The sequence below is a fragment of the Phytophthora cinnamomi genome, assembly GCF_018691715.1.
Source record: "Phytophthora cinnamomi strain GKB4 chromosome Unknown Contig0, whole genome shotgun sequence".
Lineage (NCBI taxonomy): Eukaryota > Oomycota > Peronosporomycetes > Peronosporales > Peronosporaceae > Phytophthora > Phytophthora cinnamomi.
Genome location: NW_027150933.1, coordinates 1,229,166 through 1,250,157, shown reverse-complemented (window position 1 = coordinate 1,250,157; position 20,992 = coordinate 1,229,166). Strand labels below are relative to the sequence as shown.

Genomic DNA, 20,992 nt, shown 5'->3' with positions numbered 1-20,992 from the left:
CACCCCCATGCACAGTACGATTGCGTTCGCTTTTGTTCAGTTTGATCCTCTAAATATGAATGCGTTCGCTTTTGTTCAGTTTGATCCTCTAAATATGAATTTCGGTTCCCCAGGTTATCTACTTGGGGAATCGAACTCATCAAAAACAGTAGAAGCATCGACGCCAAGAATGCACAGCGGTGAACAAGATTGGTATTCCCGTGCCTGATTCAGATCATTTCCCCCCGCTGAAACGTCTACAAACAGTAGAACGGTAGAACAGTAGTGACTTATTAGACATGGTGGTGTGGTGCTCTTCAAGAAGGTGGAACGTGCCGCACCACCATGTTGCCGTAGGCTTCTACAAATCGACCCAAAGATTCGATGAAAGACTGTGCAGCTCCGATTGTCACTACAGCGGGCCTACCATATTACTAGCACAGTAAGATACAGAACGTTAGCCCGATCTAACGCTATCATCCGTTGTACTTCGTACCAGTGGTAGTGTCCAGGGAGAACGGAGATTAGCTTAAAAGGATTGCATATCTAACGCAATCTGTACTTACTTCAGAGCTCCGCGTGTCTCGTGGCGTTATACAGTGCTGAAACAACGACATTATTCGATTTCATACATGCACCGCACGGTACTGTAGTTGGATTTGGAACTCGTATATTCACAAAAAGCACGTGGTTACTTGATCCCAAACCTTGGCACCGCACGGTACTGTAGTTGGATTTGGAACTCCTTGAAAACAATACCACCAGGCACCTGCACTATATATTCGCGATTGCTGTTGCGCTTTTTGCACCTGTAAATGTTGTCGCTGAAACCACCACCAAGATGATCGTTAGTGACCCGAAGAATAGCGTTCTTCCCAGCCGAGCGCTGCTGAGAAGCAGTACAACGTCCACCGAAAGTGCCGAAGAAAGAGCGTTTAACTTCGAAAGCCTCGGAGGTGTGTTTATACATCGAACGTCGACGATGAATTCGTGAAATTCAAGATCATCCTGACACGGGCAAAATCTGGCGATGAAAAGTTGCTTGGATCTATAACCACATAATTGGTGACGATGCAGTGGCGAAAAAGCCCATGAAGGCCAACAATGTACCGAAAACGAAGAATATTGTCATCGACTTGCAGGCTGTCCAGTTCACGCAACGGATGCACGACAAAAAGCTCCCAGACGATGTGGTCAAGCTGCTGACGGTGAATACGCAGAACCTCGATAAGCCATGCGCCTTTATTTACTGGCAATATTGGTTACCGCAGCCTTCACGACAAGGGTAGAGTCCGTCGGGGCGACTTCGGATGCGAAAGTGGTCGCTGGTCTCCTGTACAGCAACGTCGCTAATCTGATAAAGCACCCCTCAGCGACAGCTTCGCTTCGGTCAAAGCTGAAGCCGCAATATTCGCGACTTCGAAGCGTCAACATCCCTTCGATTTGTTCACCTTTCGAGGTGACCGAAACGTACCCGACTATTAGCTGGCAGATATTAATACACCAGCAGACACACATTGTGCCACCAGTTGCCACCTCTGCTCGAGAATGCTATTAAGACGTACATGGAAACTAGTAGTATAGACACTTCGCAATAAAGTAGATAATATCTTGCATTCTGTTCTGCTTTCGAAGCCAACAGCCGCTTGCACGATATATAGATATTCACGCCGCGTGTACCAGGATACATTAGCAGTGAACGACCCACCAGCCTACGAGGACGACAACGAGGAGGAGAGGGCATTTAGCACTTGGCTGACAAAGTGCTTCGCCAATTGGGCCAAGTCATCGAAGTGGACCGACGAGCAGCTGGAGCAATTACTGCACAAAGGAACATCGGCGGACGAAGTGTTCAAGCTCTTCCAGGTCGACCATGGGGTCGCGAAGCTTTTTACCTGAAGAGGTGGGAGGCGTACGTTGGCATGCTTAACGAACAAAACCCCGACAACCAAGTGTCAGCGATTAAGACTATTACTAATGTCTACGTAGAGGAGGAGGTGGCCAAGATGATCTACTCCGCAAAAGGGCACTGGTGGACGAAGGATGTTGATACCAACTTGCAGGCCGCGCTGTTCCAACAGTGGATCTACGAGGGCAAGAGCGCCGAACAGAGCGGACATGTAGCACTACGGTACTGCCTTTTGTGTCCTGATTATTTTCTGCTTCATAATCGTTTTAATTTAACGTGCACGTTTATTCCAGGTGGATATGCAGGTAACGCAACGCGGGCGTACACTATCGCTCTTAAGACTTTGCGCTTCTTAACATGTAAATGGCAGATAAAACGCTTCATAGTTCATTATAAAGTCTCATCATACTTCGTTTTGGTAGCGTTGATGTTGTCTCTCAACTATGGTACTGACGATAAACAAAGAGAAAATACGCATTTGTTAGAATGCATCCATGTTTGCTTGTCTAAGACGGACTGCGGTTTTTTGTAAATGTTTGTGCCTCGACTCTGGAAGTCTCAACCTTCACCCACTTCAACGGAATATCCTCGTCCAGGAACTTGTCACAATTCATATGCAGAACCGTTGTCTAAAATTGATGTTCCTGACTATGGAGCGTTTTTGTGCTGTTGGTCTCGACAGTGGTGAGCACCGACGATATAGTAATTCCGTGTTCCCTCCCGCCTCTAGTTCTATTCAAATTTTCGTAGAATTATTCTATACTCTTCACGTGTTCCGTGCAAACTTCGGGCGTATATTTATCAGGGCACAGCCTTTTCCTATTGTCTAACACTTCATTTTCGCGTTACAGCATACTCAGCTCAGAGGGAAAACACTTCACATTTTTTGTTGGCGCGTTGTACGTGGGTTTTGAGCATGCGCGTTCTGTCGATAGTTATCAACGATAACCAAATGAGTGTTCTGTGTTCCACGTTTGTCCGTAAAGTTTGGACAATTAGTATTGTATGCAGTCTGCGAATTTTACCACACACGAACTAACAATACTGTTTGTACATGTGCTTGTCCACTTGCACTGAGTAATAACCTCCAAATCAGCTGGTTTGAGCGTTCGTGGGTGGAACTGTATCCGCAGTGGTACAGAGGTTGGTGGAACCCTGCTCATCGCAAAGTACCCGCACAAGCTGATACCAACAGTAGCTACCAGTGTTTGTGGCGATCTTGTTCCTGAAAATAAATCTATCGTTCTGGGATAGCCAACTTATTGCGGAAGCTGTAAGGTAATTTGGATACGCTACATGTTGCACACCAAACAGCCAGTTTTCTCAGCGTTCCAATTATGAATTGCAATAATTCTTGGGCCTGCAGCTGAGCATTGGCATTGCGTTTACCACGCCAACACTGTCTTGCAGTTTAAATTGTTATCCGCAATAAAGAGCAAGCTATTTTCCAATCGCTATTATACACAGTTGACCTTCCTTGTACGCTAGCTTTTATTACTATTGCAAACCTTCGTGTCGGGGCTGATGCAGAGTGTTTGGTCCCGACAAGAACTTGAATCGAAAAGCAAAAAATGAAAAAGCGATTTTCAATTATCAAATAAACCTAGTGTTGACAGATACAAATGCTAGCGTCAGCAAACGGTTTGTTAGGCTATAGCAAAAAAAAAACTAGCATGTTAGAGGAGTTCAGAGAATTTATTCTAAAGCTAGGGGAAGATATGCATGTTGGTGGAGATAGAAAATGGACGCCGCCCAAAACTATTATATGGGGTATCATATTCGTTTCTGCCCGATGCACTTCAACCTCTCCTCATTCGTCAACAAACCAACTCAGCAGCACCGACGAACAGCCCGCGTTACTTGGCCGCCCGCAAGCCTCGTAGGGTAGAACTAGCCCTCGACATCCAGGGCCGACTGGTACAGCATGTTGCACGCGTTGCTCTTGTCCACGAGCGCGCTGGTGTTGATCTCCAGGCGCTTCTTGCCCACACCACGGATCTCGAGTGTCATCGTGCCCTTGCCATCCGCCGTCTGGCCATCCTCCTTGACATCGCCGTCGGTAACATCGGACTGCTGAATGTTGAGCTGAATATGCGCCCGCTTGACTAGCCGAAATAACGTGGGGCAGGTATTGTAGTGGGTCTAACTTGACTCACTACTTTAGCTTACACGTTGCGCGACGTGTATGAGGAAGCGTAAGTACTTAGTAATTACTTAGGTTAATTATATTTGAATACACAAATATAAGTTAAGTAACAAAAGGATTCCAAGTGACTTAGATTAGGTAAAATGAGAACTGTATTGTTTGTAAATTGATCTTCCTCTAAAATCTGCTAAAAACTGTTTATCATCTATGAAAGGGTTGGTAGCGGCTGGCTGTCAGAGCCCCGCTAATATGCATGTCTCTGATTGGTAGAAAGATGCTGCTTTCTACCAGTAGGATCTTTTGGGTATGTGTGGACCACTCACTGTGGTGGTCCACTTCAATGTATCCCTTGGTGTGTCTTACACCAAGGTGAGGAAGTATCCAAAACTTTTAACAGATAACCTATCTGTTAAATTCACAAGTGGCTGCAAGCCACTTGTGCGTGTAACCCCGTTACACCATCCCCCCCTTAAGGTTAGACGCGCGGGGTCCCCGCACGTCAATCTTTTGGAATTGACCATTCGTCAATTCTCCGCGTTTGGAGAAGAAATCCGCGCTCATTCAACGATGAGCGCGCCTCAGAAGAAGTCCACAAAGTCGGTGGGGAGTCATCTCTCCATCGACGACTACTTCGAACGCCAGAAGGCGAAGTACGGCGACGTCGTCGACTTCGGCGACGACGATGAGGATATGGAGGGCGAGGAGGACTCGCCCTCAAAGCGTAAAGACTCAGTGTCGAGCGAATCGCTCGACCCTCACGCCAAAAACGTTCGTCCGCGTGAAGGGGACGAATCGGACGCTTCGAGTTCGAAGCGTTCGCGTACTGAGAGCGATACCCCACTCGCTTCCGCTGGGGCTCTCAGTACTCCGCGCGCTGCTGCTGCAGCGCGTGTTGTCAAAGCTCAAGGCTCTCCGCGCGCTGCGCCTGCAGCGCGCGATCCGTGGATGCCGTCCGCATCCGAGATTGCGGACCGGTATGGGAACTCGGTACCTCCGAATGAGGTGCCGCTGTACGTATGCAGCGCCATCAAAGATGACGCTGTGGCTGCCGAGCTGCACTTTGATGCGGAAACGCATCAAAGGCACGATTACTACATCGGACTCTTTCATGAGCTCCGATGGTTTCAAAGCAAGAAGACCTCTTCTCGCAGCAAAGTGCCCGAATGGCAGGCACTTTGTCAAAGTTGGAACGCCTTTGTTGATAACTTCAACAAGAGGCCGAGTGCTTACCGTGATCGGATTAAGCAAGCGCGTGATCGCTTCGAGACGTACTCGAAGTGTGGAAAGCTGGAGCAACTTCATGTTGCTGCTGAGGAGGCAAATGTGCCGTGCGCTGTGCCCGAGGGCTTTCAGTGCACGAAGTGCTTCCCGGGCGCGGTCCGCTTGAGCGACCGCGACCTGAACGGGTACACGTCGTTCCGTGTGCCCGAGAGTCTCAAAGAGCTCCGTGCTAAATTCTTAGCACGTGAGGGTTCGGGCGCTGGCGATGATCGCAGCGCTCGCTCTACTTCCGCTGTGCCAGCGCGTACTGCTCCTCGTACGCCCTCACCATTTCCGGAACGTCCTCCAGCAAGACGTTCCGCGGCTTCCATGTATCTCGATGGGGAGGAAATCCTCTCCAACGAATACGAAAACGAGCCCCTTGAGGGTTCGTTTTCGGGATACTATGGTCAACAATCCGCTCAACAATCCAGCGGGTTGAGCCGTGGGCGTCACGGATCGGCGGTGGCGGGGGTGGGAACACGCCCCGGGTATGATCAGCCCCGGGCTGATCAGTATGCGCCTCTCCACGACCGGGTGACCGTCGTGGAGCGTCTGCAGGGCGCTGAGTTCGCGGCCCTGAAACAGGAGCTGGCGAACCAGAAGGCTCAAGTCGCGGCGGTCTCGCAGACCGCCTCGAACATCCAGGTCGAGCTGGGGACCCAGATGAAGGGGTTGCTCCAGCGCGTCCGCGCGCTGGAGGAGAGGTTGTTCGTCGCCGAGGCCAAGTCCTCCGCTTCTGCCTCGGCTCCTGCCGAGGCTTCGGGTCAGCCGAGCTAGATGGCTCGTGCTGCAGGTATGGCTTCAGCCGTCCGACGTAGAAGGTCGGATGGAGGCGCATGCTAGACGGTATGTCTAGCGTGTATGCGTTGCCGTGCCGTGCCAACACAGTGAACGGCCCGATGAAGCGCGGAGCAAGCTTGCTTGCTCCGAAATCCGAAACTGCATGTCTAGGCAGGTTTTGTGTAGCTAACAAAACTAATGAACCAACTTTAAATTCATTTTTGTTGCCTCTGCCCGCATTGTCTGCGTTCAGCTTCTGTTGATCAACAGAAGCTGCTATAGTGTCTTGGACAAACCGAATCACGGCTTGTCTTTTGGTGATGAAACTGATTGCATCCGAGCTGAAGTCATTCAGCTCGCTCTCCGCTAGAGGCCCGGCCTCTGCGTGGTTCTTTGCGGTGTCTGCGCCCTGCGCAGACCCGTGGTCGTTAGCCTTGTTGTTGGGGGAGTCTGCGCCCTGCGCAGACTCATGTGGTTTGTCCATTGTTGCAGCTGACACTGTGCAAGTGTCAGCGGTTTTCTGCGGCTGCTGTATTGCAGTCGTAGATCCTCCCCCACTTAAAGTGGGAGCCATCACTCCGAGTAAACTCGGGAGGCGTGGATGCCGCATGGCATTCACGTAGAACGGTGTATGCCCGGTCGAGGCATGCACTGAGTTATTGATGGCAAACTCTGCCATCGATAAACACTCGCTCCAGTATTGGAACGAGTGAGCGTAGCTCTTCAACATATCGACGAGCACGCGATTCACGCGCTCGGTTTGACCGTCCGTCTGCGGATGATCCGCAGTCGACATGGAAAGCTGGCTCCCAAGAAGTGTAAACACTTCTTGCCACAGATGCGCTGTGAAGCGCGGGTCTCTGTCCGACACAATGTCGGACGGCATGCCATGGTGTTTGAACACCATGTCGACGAGCAGACGGGCTGTCTGCTTCGCGGTCACCTCTGCTGGCACCGCAGCAAGATGTATCATCTTGCTGAAACGGTCTACAAAGACCACAACACCGGTGTTCCCTCCGCTATCCGGGGGAAGACCAAAGATGAAGTCCAAAGACATGGACTTCCAACACTCCGACGGAGTCGGTAGTGATTGCAGTGGAGCCTGCGCGAATGGCGCAGGCTTTACGCGTTGGCATACCTCGCAAGCACGGATGTACTTGCGCACCCACGTATACTGGTGGTGCCAGTAGAAGTCGCGCGTGAGAAGGACGTAAGTCTTCTCACGTCCGAGATGTCCCGCAGTCGGGGCATCATGGTACTCGTACATGATCCTGAGTCGCAGGTCATGGTCATTTGGCACGACAACGCGATCCGCGTTGTCGTCGACCGCATTGTAAAGCACTAGTCCGTCGTGCACACGAAAGCGGTGTGCACGCGCTCGAAGGTGCTTGGGCAGTTTCTGACGGGACTTGTCAGAAGGCGCTGTGCCATAGGCCAGCAAGAGCTTCGCGTCCGCGTCGTGCGCGTACGCGGCCTTCACATCATCCAACAGAGATGATGTGGGTTTGCTCGATCGCATGGCGTCAATTGCATTGACGTCAACAGCTTCTGCATAGTCCGGCCGACGTGATAACGCGTCGGCCACCACGTTCAGTCTTCCGGGTTTGTATTCGACCCGGAAGTTATACTCCGCAAAGAATGAGAGCCATCTCGCCATTCTTTGTGAAATGTGTGGCGACTTCACTGCGGTACGCAGTGAAGCATGGTCGGTGTAGACGACAAATGGTCTACTCCCAAGCAAATACACTCGGAACTTTGCGAGTGCATACTTCATGGCAAGGAGTTCCTTGTCATGCACCGGATAGTTGCGCTCAGCTGGCTTCAGCTGACGCGATTGGTAGTAGACGACACGATCACGGCCTTCGTGATCGTGCTGCATCAATGCGCATCCGATCGCGAAATCGGATGCGTCACACACTACGTGAAATGGGCGATCTTGGTCAGCCACTGCCAAGATCGGCGCCTCAGTCAAGCCCCGCTTGACTGCATCGAATGCCTTTGGCAATCGGGTGTCCAATTCCACACAGCTTCTTTCTTAAGAAGCTGTGATAGCGGGCGGATCTTGCCCGCATAATCCTCCACGTACTTGCACAAGTACGTGGCCAAGCCAAGGAACTGCCTCAGTTCCTTGACACTTGAAGGCGTTGGCCATTCGTTAACCACTCTGACCTTTTCGGGGTCAGGGCGAACACCATTCTTCCCTACGAGACACCCGAGGACGGGTATCTCGCTCGCCCCGAAGATACACTTCTTCAGGTTCGCGTAGAGCTTATGCTTTCGCATAAGCTCAAGTAGCTTCCGGAGATGCACCCTGTGCATCTCTACGTCGGTCTTCCCGTCCACAGCCCGGCTGTGGATGAATACATCATCGAAGTAGCTCGGTGCGAAGTCGCGCACCGAGCGCAACAAGTGCGTCACGCACCTGTTGAAAGTCGCAGGGGCATTCTTAAGCCCCTGTGGCATTACTAGCCATTCCCAGAGCATGCCGCTTGGCGTGCTCACTGCCGTGAGAGGGATATCGCTCTCACGCATTAGGATTTGATAAAATCCATCTCGCAAGTCGAGAGCACTGTAAACGGTGCTCCCGGCCATCGAATCGATGATAACATCTTTTCGTGGTATCGGCGTCTGCGCCGGTACCGTCGCATCGTTCAGCTTGTTGTAGGCATGAACGATGCGCCATCCGCCCTGTGGCTTCTTGACACAGAACGTCGGAGCACTGTGCGGGGATTCCCGCACTTGTCCTGCTTTACGACGACTTTCAAAGAAGTCGTCGATCGCTTTCACTTGCTCTCGCGGCAGTGGCCACTGCCGCGTGACACAGTACTTTGTGCCCGGCACGAGATCAATCTCGTGCTGAATGCCCTTATCCTGCGGAAGCTCCGCAGGAATGTCTTCCGGGAGTACGTCTTTGTACTCCCTCAGCAATTCGTAATAGGGACTCGACTTCAGCGAGTCCCAACCTTGTTCCTCGAAGCGCTCTCGCTTCGTCTTCGCACTGAGAGCGTCTTCGCTCTCAGTGGTACTTCCCATGAAGAGCTGCCTCAGCTCTTCGCTCTCGCTCTCCGTTCTTTCGCTGTCCGAAAGAACGCAGACTTGCAGGATGCGTCCATCGTGCAAGTCGCGCGTGAAGCGCTTCCAGCTCATGGCTGGAAGCGAAGTCAACTCCGACGCCGTCGTCGGAGGACTAGCGAGTTCCATGTCACGATACTGGAATCCAGTATCGGTGCGCGTCAAGACGCTTAGCGTCTTGACATTCGGCATCACCGCCGCAGTCTGCCCAGCAGACTGCTCTTGTTGCGTCTCGGTCCCGGACCGAGACTTGCGCAGCATTTTCCGCTTGCGCCGTCTTCTTGTTGTGCGGAGCCCGGCTCCGCACAGTTGTTCTTCTTGTCCAGGCCCGGCCGTGGACAGTCGTTCGCCGGCGGACCCTGTCCGCGGGCGCGCGGTATCAAGCCCGGCTTGACCGCTTTTTCCTTCGTGCAGCCCGGCTGCACGGTAATGTGTCCCTTCGCCGGCAGACCCTGTCTGCGGGCGCGCGATATCAAGCCCGGCTTGATCGCATGGCGCTTCGTCGTGCAGCCCGGCTGCACGACAGCATGCAAATTGCGTCAGTGCGGTACGTTTGCAACCGCCCGCACTGTTTGCAGCGTCAACTCCCGGAGTTGACACGCCTTCGTCACCTCGACGCCAATCATTGGCGGAGCCCCTCTTGACCGAGGGTGCGTCGGCTCCCGGAGCCGACGCGTCGTTGTTGACCTGACCGCTTCGGGTCAGGGACTGTCCCTTACACGCTTGAACGTGGGTGTTGGTTCCCGGAACCAACACATCTTTTTCTTCCGACGTCGGCAGCATTGCCGACGTGGGTCTCACTTGTGCGCGCCCTCGCGCACTTCCTGGGCACTCCGGGACAGCAGCATGAAGCGCTGTCTCGACTGGTGAGCCGCGCGCACCTGCTGGTGCGCGCGCTGCGGTAACAGGGCCATCGCTCTCTGTTCCGCTGTCGCGTCCGAAGCGCACGAGCGTGCGCTTCTTCCAGTCTATTACCGGATCATGCCGTGCAAGCCACGGCATGCCCATTACCACGTCGAACTTATCGTCCAGGTCCAGGACGATAAAGTGTTCGACAAACACTCGTTGTTTGTACGAGAAGCGCACGTTCACGACGCGCTTCCCGGTCTTCACGATGGCACCTGTTGCCAGTCGTACCTCCAGAAGACTTCGAGGTGTATCTACCTCCTCGAAGTCAAGTCTCGACAGGCTTCGTAGTCGAACAAAGTTGTTCGACGCGCCTGAGTCTACCAATGCTCGAAGAGAGTCACTCGCTCTCTTCGAGTAAACCTTCAAGATGACTAGGTTTGGCCTGTCATCTTGCTTCTTGCAGTGAGAGCTGGTCTCACTGGGGGCTGCAGTCCTCAGCGTCGCGTGCCCGATGTCGGCACGCGCGACTGCATTACCAGTAGGGCGCCCCGCGCCTACTGGATGTTCGTGTTTTTTGTTGGTCCGCGGCGATGCCTAGCATCGCCACGACGGCCACCTCCAGGGGGCATGGGAGCTGTGCACTCCCGTGCAAAGTGACCGATCCTTCCGCAACGGAAGCATCGCACGTTACCTCCCTGCTGCTGGTAACCAGCAGTTGTTGCGTTCGAGAGGTCCATCGGCTCCGGACCTCCCGTCCTCGCTACCGGGCGCGGTTGCGGCCTCGGTACGTTTACATGGAGTTTAGCCTGCCGCAGGCTAAACTCTTCTTGCATGGCAAGAGTGATTGCAGCTTCGAGAGTACTCGGGTACTCTCGGAAGAGATAGGTCTTCACAGGCCCATCTCTAAGCCCCTTCATGAACGTGACGACCTTGGTCGCCTCGTCAATCGGTTAGTCACGATATTTGATACCAAATATCGTGCGCGCTGCGCGTAAGCATGGACGTCATGCTTACCCTGCTGAAGGTCGAGGAACTCCGCCCTCGACCGGAACTCGTTTTGCGGGGGCTCAAACGCTTGTTTGAGCTCCTCTTTGAACACTTCGTACGTGCTGAAGCACGTAGGATCGGAGAGTCGGCGTCCATACGCCCAACTCCTTGCGCGTCCGCCAAGGCAGGACATGGCGAACGCGACCTTCGACAGCGGCTCGACGATGCGTCGAGCCGCTATGGCTGTGTCGAGTTCGACAAGCCATCGGAGGAGAGGCTCGCCCTCTCTTCCCACATAATTGCTTACGCTCAACTTTAATGGTTGAGCACGCGGTGTCGTCCCTGACGACGCCGTCACTGAGGAAGCAGCATCACGCTGCTTCTTCATGATGAAGCCCAGAGCAACACCATGTTGCTCCGTCGGCGATAGCGTACGCAGCATTGTGGCTATCGCCGCTTCTCCAATGACTGTTGACAGTCGTTGAAGGGCCTCCCACTCTGGGTCAGACAGGTGGGGGCAGTCAGCGCGTGCAACATGCGTTGCAGGCGTGTTGGAGCTCTCCATGGGCACCTCCGTGCTCATGTGGCTCTCGACTCCGCGTTCGTACGCCGCGTACGAACGTCAAGCAGTCGGTCGTTGGACGGACTACAAAGTGCTACCAGGTGTAGTGGGTCTAACTTGACTCACTACTTTAGCTTACACGTTGCGCAACGTGTATGAGGAAGCGTAAGTACTTAGTAATTACTTAGGTTAATTATATTTGAATACACAAATATAAGTTAAGTAACAAAAGGATTCCAAGTGACTTAGATTAGGTAAAATGAGAACTGTATTGTTTGTAAATTGATCTTCCTCTAAAATCTGCTAAAAACTGTTTATCATCTATGAAAGGGTTGGTAGCGGCTGGCTGTCAGAGCCCCGCTAATATGCATGTCTCTGATTGGTAGAAAGATGCTGCTTTCTACCAGTAGGATCTTTTGGGTATGTGTGGACCACTCACTGTGGTGGTCCACTTCAATGTATCCCTTGGTGTGTCTTACACCAAGGTGAGGAAGTATCCAAAACTTTTAACAGATAACCTATCTGTTAAATTCACAAGTGGCTTGCAGCCACTTGTGCGTGTAACCCCGTTACAGGTATAGCACGAAGTCCCCGTACAGGATGCTGTCAATGCGCACGCACGACTGCGCAACTACTGCACCTCGGGACCCTCCAGCTCCTCGCTAGACTGCACGCGCACTAGGATCTGCACGATCTCCTTGGCGTCATTCACGAAGCACTCCTTTCTAACAGCCAGGCCGACCAGGGCAACTAACTCACGGACGTGGTGCAGCAGAACGCACAAGTTAGTCCTTGCACACAGACACAACAATCGCCGAGCTAGTCGGCGCTTATTGGCCTGCCCTAGGTTGTCCTCAGCGGTCCGGCCCTTCCGGGACAGCGGTGGCGGTCCTCGCCGAGACCATGCAACCGAGCCAGTCGTTCCTCCGGAAGTCAGCTGAGCTCACTGACTCCCGTTCCTCAAACCCGTGCCGTCTACCAAAGAATGGACAACGGCGCGCGAGCGCTTTTACGGGCCACCGAGAGCAAAGGCTTCTCGGCTAGAAGTGTCACGGCACCCGGGCTATCCGGCGTACCGGCCCGCAGACTCGGCGGGACTTGTCCTCGGCGCGCTCGGCGAGTTCTTTGCCCTACCCGGGCCGACTTGTCTTTTGGCGCCACCTGTCAACACTCTACAAGCTAAGCCTCTCGGGTGCTGACGGTAGACATAATCCAGCCCGCACAGGGACTTACCGGACAATGTACGCTTGTCTTGGACTTGGAAAATTCTGCTCTGTTTGTTTGTTATCTCTCCGAAGAGCCGCTAGGGCTAACCTACTTTTCCTTGCTTCCTATACAAATACCTAATAAAACGAAGGGGTTTCGGATCTCACCTGACCCCCCCCCCCACTGAGTCCCTATGTAACTATCTTGGGATGCCGCTGACTTCTTGACTCAGTGGGAATTACCGTATCCGCTCTGACTTTGCAACGACTGGTCGCTCTGACTTTGAAACACTTCACCGACTTCGGTTCTCGGCGGGAATTACCGTGACCGCTCCCACTCTGAGACAGCATACCGCTCTCACTCTGAGACACCTGATCAGTACTGTAGTTGCTCTGACGCTGCAACACTGGACCGCTCTGACTTTGAAACGCCTTCGCACGTCCAGGCTGAAGTCGATGTCGGGTCATATGCCGGTCACCGAATTTTGGTGTGACACTACACCACAACTGACGCGGCCACGTTACGAGCCGGAATGGTGAGTGACGTGGTACATCTGGTGAATTCCACATGAGTTTGTCCGGTCCAGTCAATGCCACTCACATTTCCAAAATCGAAGACGCCAGGAGCCACCAGAGCGCCACCTCCACGACTTCGCCCCGGTAAGGTGAGGCTTCCTGGTGACTTGTCCGTTGGCGCACACCTTGACTAACATATGGCCTCTGTGTCCTGTAATGTCTGTGCGCGTGTAGATACTTCCGTCGCTGGAACCAAGCCCCGCCGTCCAGCCAAGTCAGCGCTCGGTCGCCGACTTCTCCCTGGTCCACGACGGCCGGGACTGGGCGAGATGAAGTCAGCTGGGGCCCCCGCAGAAGACAGTGGTCCCGACCAAGATGATGGCCGTCGGCGAGCTCATCAAGTCAGCGAGCTCGGCCCTGTGGAAGTCTGGCTCGTCGTCATCGCTGAGCGGGGCCCAAGCCGACTGGTTGAGATGCTGCTCGAGCTCTATTAGCCGGTTAAGAGCCTGATACTTGTGATGGTCACCTTGGATGTAGGTGATTGTTGTGATGGCGTGCTCGAGGTCGTTCAGGAGGTGGTGGCGAACTCGGCGAGGTCGTCGAAGCCTCAGGTTTTCCAGTCGACTTCGGAAGTCGGCTTGCTTGTCAGCTGAGCTCGCCCTTGCCAGACTAGCTGAGCCGCTGCACACCGCCTGTCGGGATGCAAGCTTAACTTGGTATGGTTAGTTTCCTCCACAACTCCATTTCGTAACTCATATAATGTATGCAGCTTGACGCAGTAGCTTTCTTCAGCTCGACTCGGCCTGCTGGTCTTCGCTGAATCATCATTTTGGTGCAATAGCCTTTGCCACTCATCTGCGACTTGCACCATTTGCAGATGGTTTCGCTTTTCTTCTGTTGCAGATAGTTAATATGCCCCAGTTGAAGTGGACTCGGCTGGGCTTGACCTTGCGACGCCCCAGCGAAAGCTGGACTCGGGGAGACACGGCTGATGTCAACGCCGACATGCCCCAGTCGAGGTTGGACTCGGCTGAGCTTGGGTTCGAGGCAGCGCGACTTGGTTTGAAAGCCAGCCGACTTCTGCTGAGTGGTGATTTAGCAATAAGTAGCCCATATGCTGAGTCCGTACTCCGTCATTTCTTCAGTACATTCCATGCAATTTCAGCAGTAACAATTCCATTCCGCCGAGCCTGTTTATCATTCGGCGATGGTCAACATGTGGTGCAGTAACCTAGCTCTCCTCTGCAACCTGCACCAATTGCAGACGCGTTTCACGTTCCTTGTAGTGCTTGTCGACCATCATCTTCACGCCAAACGGCCTGTGCCAGTGACGAACCAGCTTCATCTTCACGCGAGGCTTCACGCGCTTCACAATCAACCAAACTTGGCTTTCTTCCTTATGCGGGTAACTTGTAGACTCGGCGGGTGAATATTTTACAGACGTAGCCGAGTCAGTAGAGTTTATCTGGGCTTCACATTTCTTCCTGCCCAGCCGAGTTTTGGGTTTCTCGGCGCGCTGAGTCTTCTCAGCTATCGGGTCCTCTTTCAGGGGGAATTCTCGCTGGGTGTCGGCTACTCGGCGGGGATTGAGGTCGTTGAGTTCGTCTTCGGGTTGTGCCTTCGGGTTGACACACTTCAACTTCTCAGCTGCGAACTCAGCTGTCCCTCGTCGTTGTTCAGCTTGTGTTGCTGCTGAGGCTGCGCCAGCTGAGTTGGGGAAGCAATTATCGTCAACTTCGGCTTCGACTTGGACCTCTACACGGTGAATTTGTGCTGGAGATGTTTGCGACTCACAATTGCTGTACTTATTGTAGCTCAATGGGACAAACCTCGGCGAGGTAGACAACGTTTCGTACTCGGTTGACGTTGACTTCGTTTGCTCTGATTTCTTGAAGTTCTCGCTGGAGCCTTCTTGATAACCATCTCCAAAGTGAACTCGGCGAGGTTGGTTCTTCGGCTTCGCGCTGACGCGGTCTGTCGAGCCGTGGGTGTTGAATTCTCCGGGTCTTCACTGTAGATGACCTCGGTGATTCGGTTCAGCTTCTTCAACTCGGTTTTTCGCTCCAGGCTAAGAATTACACGACCCGCCATGGTCTCCTGCGATTCCGACGCAAGGGAGTCGGCGGCTGCATTGTAGTAATGCACTACATGCACATAGCGAACCGAACTCAGCTTTTTCGCCAAATTCTTGTGACGCGCCAGCTCAATTTGCGACGCGTCCTCCTTACAAGCCATCGCCCCCATGGATTGTTCGATTACAAGCCGGAAGTCGGTGACGATTATCAATTCGGCGACTCCCCGGGCCAGTGCCGCCATGATACCATTGTTCATCCTGGTGTACTCGGTGATACTCACTGTAGTCGACGGGAGGTACGCACTCGCAGCGATCTCAATGTCCCAAGCTGGTAAGCGCCACAGAATCCATGAACATCTACCGTAGCCTCCTTTTACCGTAGTCTTAGCTGATCCGTCAAATGATAGCGCAAAACCCTCGAGATTGCAAGGAATATGAGCACACAGTGCCTCCGTGTTCCCTGTGAGAGACTTGGGGGTCACTTCGGGGGTGGATTGCCCGTGGTTGCCCTAGCCGAGTTGTCGTCATCTTTGAACTCGGCGTTCAGCTGAGTGGTCGTGTCGTGTGCTTGTTGGATCTCGGCGACCACTTCTCCTGCTTCGTGAACTCGGCTAAGTTGGCGCAATGCCGTGTCAGGCTCAGCCGATTTGTCTCCTCTGTTAATTGGAACCCGCTGAGCCGGCAGAGGGTCCGATATAGTCACCGCGACCATTTGACAGACCCAATTGACTCAGTCTCTGACGCTGCCGACTTCAGTGGCTCCGCCGACTCGGCTATGAGGCCACCTGAGCAAGTGACGTTGGCCACTGCTGGGGCTGACTGTTCCAGCAACTCATGACGTTGAGCGCAAGTTAACACGGCTCCTCCGTCACGAAGTCGGCGCGAACTCCGCTTCATCACTCTACTCGGTGGCAGGTACGCACTTTTCGCAACGGCTGGAGGATGCTTGGCTAACCACGCGTCATATAGCCTCTGCTCCTTCTTGAGTAGGTCCTGGTCCATCGCAGCTTCATACGCAAGAACCTGCCAGCCGAGATACTTCGCCGAGTTCAACCGGACATACCCGTCGTCCGGGGATAGCTCTCCACGCGGCATCCAAATGATCACGGATATGGGAGCGGGGCACCATACCAGCTTCTCGCTCACATTCGTCGTGAGAACTTTGGTAGGTTTATTCCGTGAAGTGTGGACAACCGTGGGTATCCAATCTTTTGTTCGTCGCACCCATAGCTCGTGGGTGTCGGAACTCGGCTGCCTGTGCCTCAGGGCGAACTCAGCGACTATACGCGGATGAATACTCATTGACTCAGCTGGACCGTCGCTTACTCGGCTCTCATAGAATGATCCATCCAACTCGGCGGCACGCGCCTTCAGGAGTGGTATGACCACTTCGTCCGGCTTTCACAGTCGAGTTGAACAAATCCAGGCGCACACCAGCTGGGATAATAAAGTCGGTCCCGAGGATCACGTCAACGTCAGTATAGTGTGGCATAATCCAGACTTCAAACTCGTATACCAATTGCCAGCCAAGAGTCATCTTCACCATGGCTAGGGCCGCCGTACTCAGCTTGCCCCTGTTGACGCCTTGCACGTTAATCTGCTTGTCGTTACTTGCGATTCGTAGTTTGCCACGGTGTCAAGCAGAATCTGAGTTCGCTTATCATTCACCGCGCCCATCACTATGGCGCGCATGCGAACTTGGCGGTCGTATTTCCTCGCCGACGACCACCCCATGCGCTCACCGGAGTGCAATCTCATCGTCGCGGCGTGGTCTAGTTCGCCGGTACTCAGCAAAGTCTCCCTTGCCATACTCGTAATAGCTCGATGACCTCCCTCAGTGTCGCCGAGTTCATTGTTCCAATCAATTTTATCCAATTATCCAATTCGTCACCTCTTCTGTACATCATCTTAGGCCGTTGCGCTTTGCCCACGGAACCGAACACGAAGTTCGCTTCGACCGCCGGCTCAGCTGACTGTGGCAGCCCGATGTTATCCAACCCAGTCGGAGTTGGCGGGCCGCCTAGTTTAAATCCGTCGGCTCGTAGATATCGTGGAAGTCGGCGGGCACCGCCGACTTGTCCACCGATGTGCGGACGAACTTGGTAAGTTTCTCGAGCCGCTGGAACATCTCGCAGCGACCCACGTCGTGAACTTGCTTGCAGAACTTGCATCGCCGGAGACAGAAGGGCGCTGAGTGACTGTTACTTCCACACGATGAGCACAGACCGTAGCGAGGACGCTCGTTGAAATCGCCTCGGCGATCTCAGCGGTCATAAGTCCGCCTATCACGGGTGTCATCTCGGCGCTGGCGCTCGGCCAATTCATCTCTGCGAGCTGGGCAGTCACCTCCGCGTTGCCCCGCCGAGTTGCCCCATCCTGAGGATTGGTCACTCACAGCTCCATCGTCCACATAATTTTGGATCTTGTAGGAGGCAGCATCGCTGAAGCTGCTGTAGCCACTTTCACTGCTCGACGACTCGTACCCGCTGCCTCGCTGACTCGACTGGCGTGAATCGGAGCCGCGGTAGAAGCCATCCGCCGAAGTGTCCACCGCGTTGTCTCGGCGGTCTCGACTCTCGTTGCGGCGACTACAGCGATTATCTCGGCGCGACTCGTGTCGATCATCTCGGCGTGATTCGCGTCGATCATCTCGGCGAATCTCCCTGCGGTATTCTCGCCGAGTGTTACCACTCCGCCGAGTTGCGCTTACTCGACTGCCGATCATTCGGTCACGCTGCTTCTTCCTCTTCTCGCCAAGTATCTTCTTGTTGATGATTGCTCCACCCGCTGAATGTCAGCGAGTTGGAGTGAATACAACAAGTCCATGACTTCGTCGTCACCGCAGTTGAGTAGGAACTGCTCGATGTGGTCAGCTGCGTCCGCACCGCCCTTCTCGTACTTGATCTTGGCGGTGCGGGCATATCCGTTGGTTGAGTCGGATGAGGAAGTCGCATATCGGCTCGTTCTCCTTGCGCATAGCCGAGTAGTATCGGGCACGCTGACTGGGCGAATTGCGAGAGGTAGTAATCGAGGAACGCCTCGCTGAGTAGGTTCGAGCGCTGCTGAGTCTTTTGTGGCAGCTGGTGATACGAGTTCTTTGCCGCCCGGCCGAGACTCAGCGAGAATGGCTCGCACCACGAGTTTTACAGTCGACGAGTCCCCTTCATCTTATAGATGAGGCCTTCAACCACTGCAAGGACGCATCGAAGCGTTATCGCTTGCCTTCGAACTCGGCGATTTTGTCGAGCGATACGTGGGTACGCACTCCCAGCAACCTGGCGTCGGTCTGTTCCTCACCGTCGTAGCTGAGTCGGCGGATTTGTGTCTTCACCGATTCATCGGGGTCACTCCTGTCGTCCGATGGGTCCTCGCCGAGTTCCGCCTCGTCATCCCGGAAGTCAGCAATCCGCTTGGCAATGGTCTGCTTGGCTCCGGGAGCCCACTCCAGGCTGAACTCGGCGCGCATCCGACGCTTCCAATGGGGCAGCTCGTTCCCAGCTCGACGGACATCCCAACCCGATAAAATCAAGCTGTGGGGCCGGCTCCTGCAGCGATAACCCATCGCCTTCAGCAGCAAAGTCGTGTCCTCGACGAGTTGGTCCAGGCTGGTGCTGTTGATTGGCTGAGTCAGTTCGGACCCAAGCACAGGCCAGTTCGCTTGCGCCATTGCGACCGGCGCAAACATCATCATCCACTTACTGTGGATTTTCATCTCCTCGCCGAGGCTGTTGAGCACCTTGTTGGCACTCGGCGTGTCGGCGTTCAGGGTTGCTCTGGGGACAAGGGGCGGACGTTCCCCTTGAGCAACCCGTTGATCTTCACCATTTTCGTCTTCGTCCGAACTTGGGCTTAGCTCGGCGGCGAGGCTGCGCTTAACAGGGCGCGGATTTCCCATCCGACTCACCTGGAGCGACAATTCCTCCTCTTCGCTGAGTAACTGAGCTGTCGCCTTGATATGTTCGTCGACTTCTTCACTCTCCTCATACTCATCATCATATCTTTGGCCTCGAGCGTCTCATCCTCGACCTCGGCGCTCCGGACCGCATCCATCGTCATAGGTGCGGCCAGCGGACTCGCCGAGTCCGATTTCCTGGCTGAGGATCCAGATCGTACTGGGATTCCCCGACTCGGCGATAACGATCCCTTGGCCATCTTGCGCAATCGGCTTGGTTACTTGGTACCTTCGACAACACGCACACCATGTTCCCGGGTCGCGGCACCAGTTGTGGTGTAGCAGAACGCACAAGATAGTCCTTGCACACAGACACAACAATCGCCGAGCTAGTCGGCGCTTATTGGCCTGCGCTAGGTTGTCCTCAGCGGTCCGGCCCTTCCGGGACAGCGGTGGCGGTCCTCGCCGAGACCATGCAACCGAGCCAGTCGTTCCTCCGGAAGTCAGCTGAGCTCACTGACTCCCGTTCCTCAAACCCGTGCCGTCTACCAAAGGATGGACAACGGCGCGCGAGCGCTTTGACGGGCCACCGAGAGCAAAGGCTTCTCGGCTAGAAGTGTCACGGCACCCGGGCTATCCGGCGTACCGGCCCGCAGACTCGGCGGGACTTGTCCTCGGCGCGCTCGGCGAGTTCTTTGCCCTACCCGGGCCGACTTGTCTTTTGGCGCCACCTGTCAACACTCTACAAGCTAAGCCTCTCGGGTGCTGACGGTAGACATAATCCAGCCCGCACAGGGACTTACCGGACAATGTACGCTTGTCTTGGACTTGGAAAATTCTGCTCTGTTTGTTTGTTATCTCTCCGAAGAGCCGCTAGGGCTAACCTACTTTTCCTTGCTTCCTATACAAATACCTAATAAAACGAAGGGGTTTCGGATCTCACCTGACCCCCCCCCCCACTGAGTCCCTATGTAACTATCTTGGGATGCCGCTGACTTCTTGACTCAGTGGGAATTACCGTATCCGCTCTGACTTTGCAACGACTGGTCGCTCTGACTTTGAAACACTTCACCGACTTCGGTTCTCGGCGGGAATTACCGTGACCGCTCCCACTCTGAGACAGCATACCGCTCTCACTCTGAGACACCTGATCAGTACTGTAGTTGCTCTGACGCTGCAACACTGGACCGCTCTGACTTTGAAACGCCTTCGCACGTCCAGGCTGAAGTCGATGTCGGGTCATATGCCGGTCACCGAATTTTGGTGTGACACTACACCACACGGAGTTGACACGGAGCAGCGCGTACTCCTAACCGTGGGCATTGATCCGAACCTCCATGACGAGCGGGATGAGATGTTGTAGAAGTGCAGGGACTCGTCGCCGATCACCTTCACAACCCTATCCGCAGCAGTTACAGCTTGCTCCTGGGTCTATTGTAATAGCGCGGACACCCAATGCGTTAAAGAGAGCCTCAAGCAGAGCCTGACAGTTGAGGATGACGAACTTGGCCTTCCACACGTTCGTGTTGTAGGGGTTGATCACCACACTGGTGGCCAGAGCGCTCACGCGTAGAACTCCTTGTTCGTTCTGGACTAGCGCCATGAGGGCCGGCAAGACCATGGCGTAGGACACGGCTTGCCCTTCTCGTCATCGCCGAAGTCCTCGGCGGTCTTGCCCATGCTTTGCAGAGCAGCGTACTGCACGCGCGGGTGCTGGTCGTTCAGGACGCCCACAACGTTGTCGATCTCGCGCTTCAT

At 54.1% G+C, this 20,992-nt stretch overlaps 1 protein-coding gene across 1 annotated transcript; it reads right to left on the bottom strand.

Annotated features, from left to right (window-relative positions):
* Positions 1 to 3,778: 3,778 nt before the first annotated feature.
* Positions 3,779 to 20,992, bottom strand: IUM83_01942 (importin-like protein; the record flags this gene model as incomplete). The annotated part of the gene is made up of 3 exons (XM_067925835.1): positions 3,779 to 3,973; positions 12,188 to 12,297; positions 20,866 to 20,992. 3 exons carry the CDS (start codon positions 20,990 to 20,992, stop codon positions 3,779 to 3,781), a joined length of 432 nt encoding a protein of 143 aa, XP_067800862.1.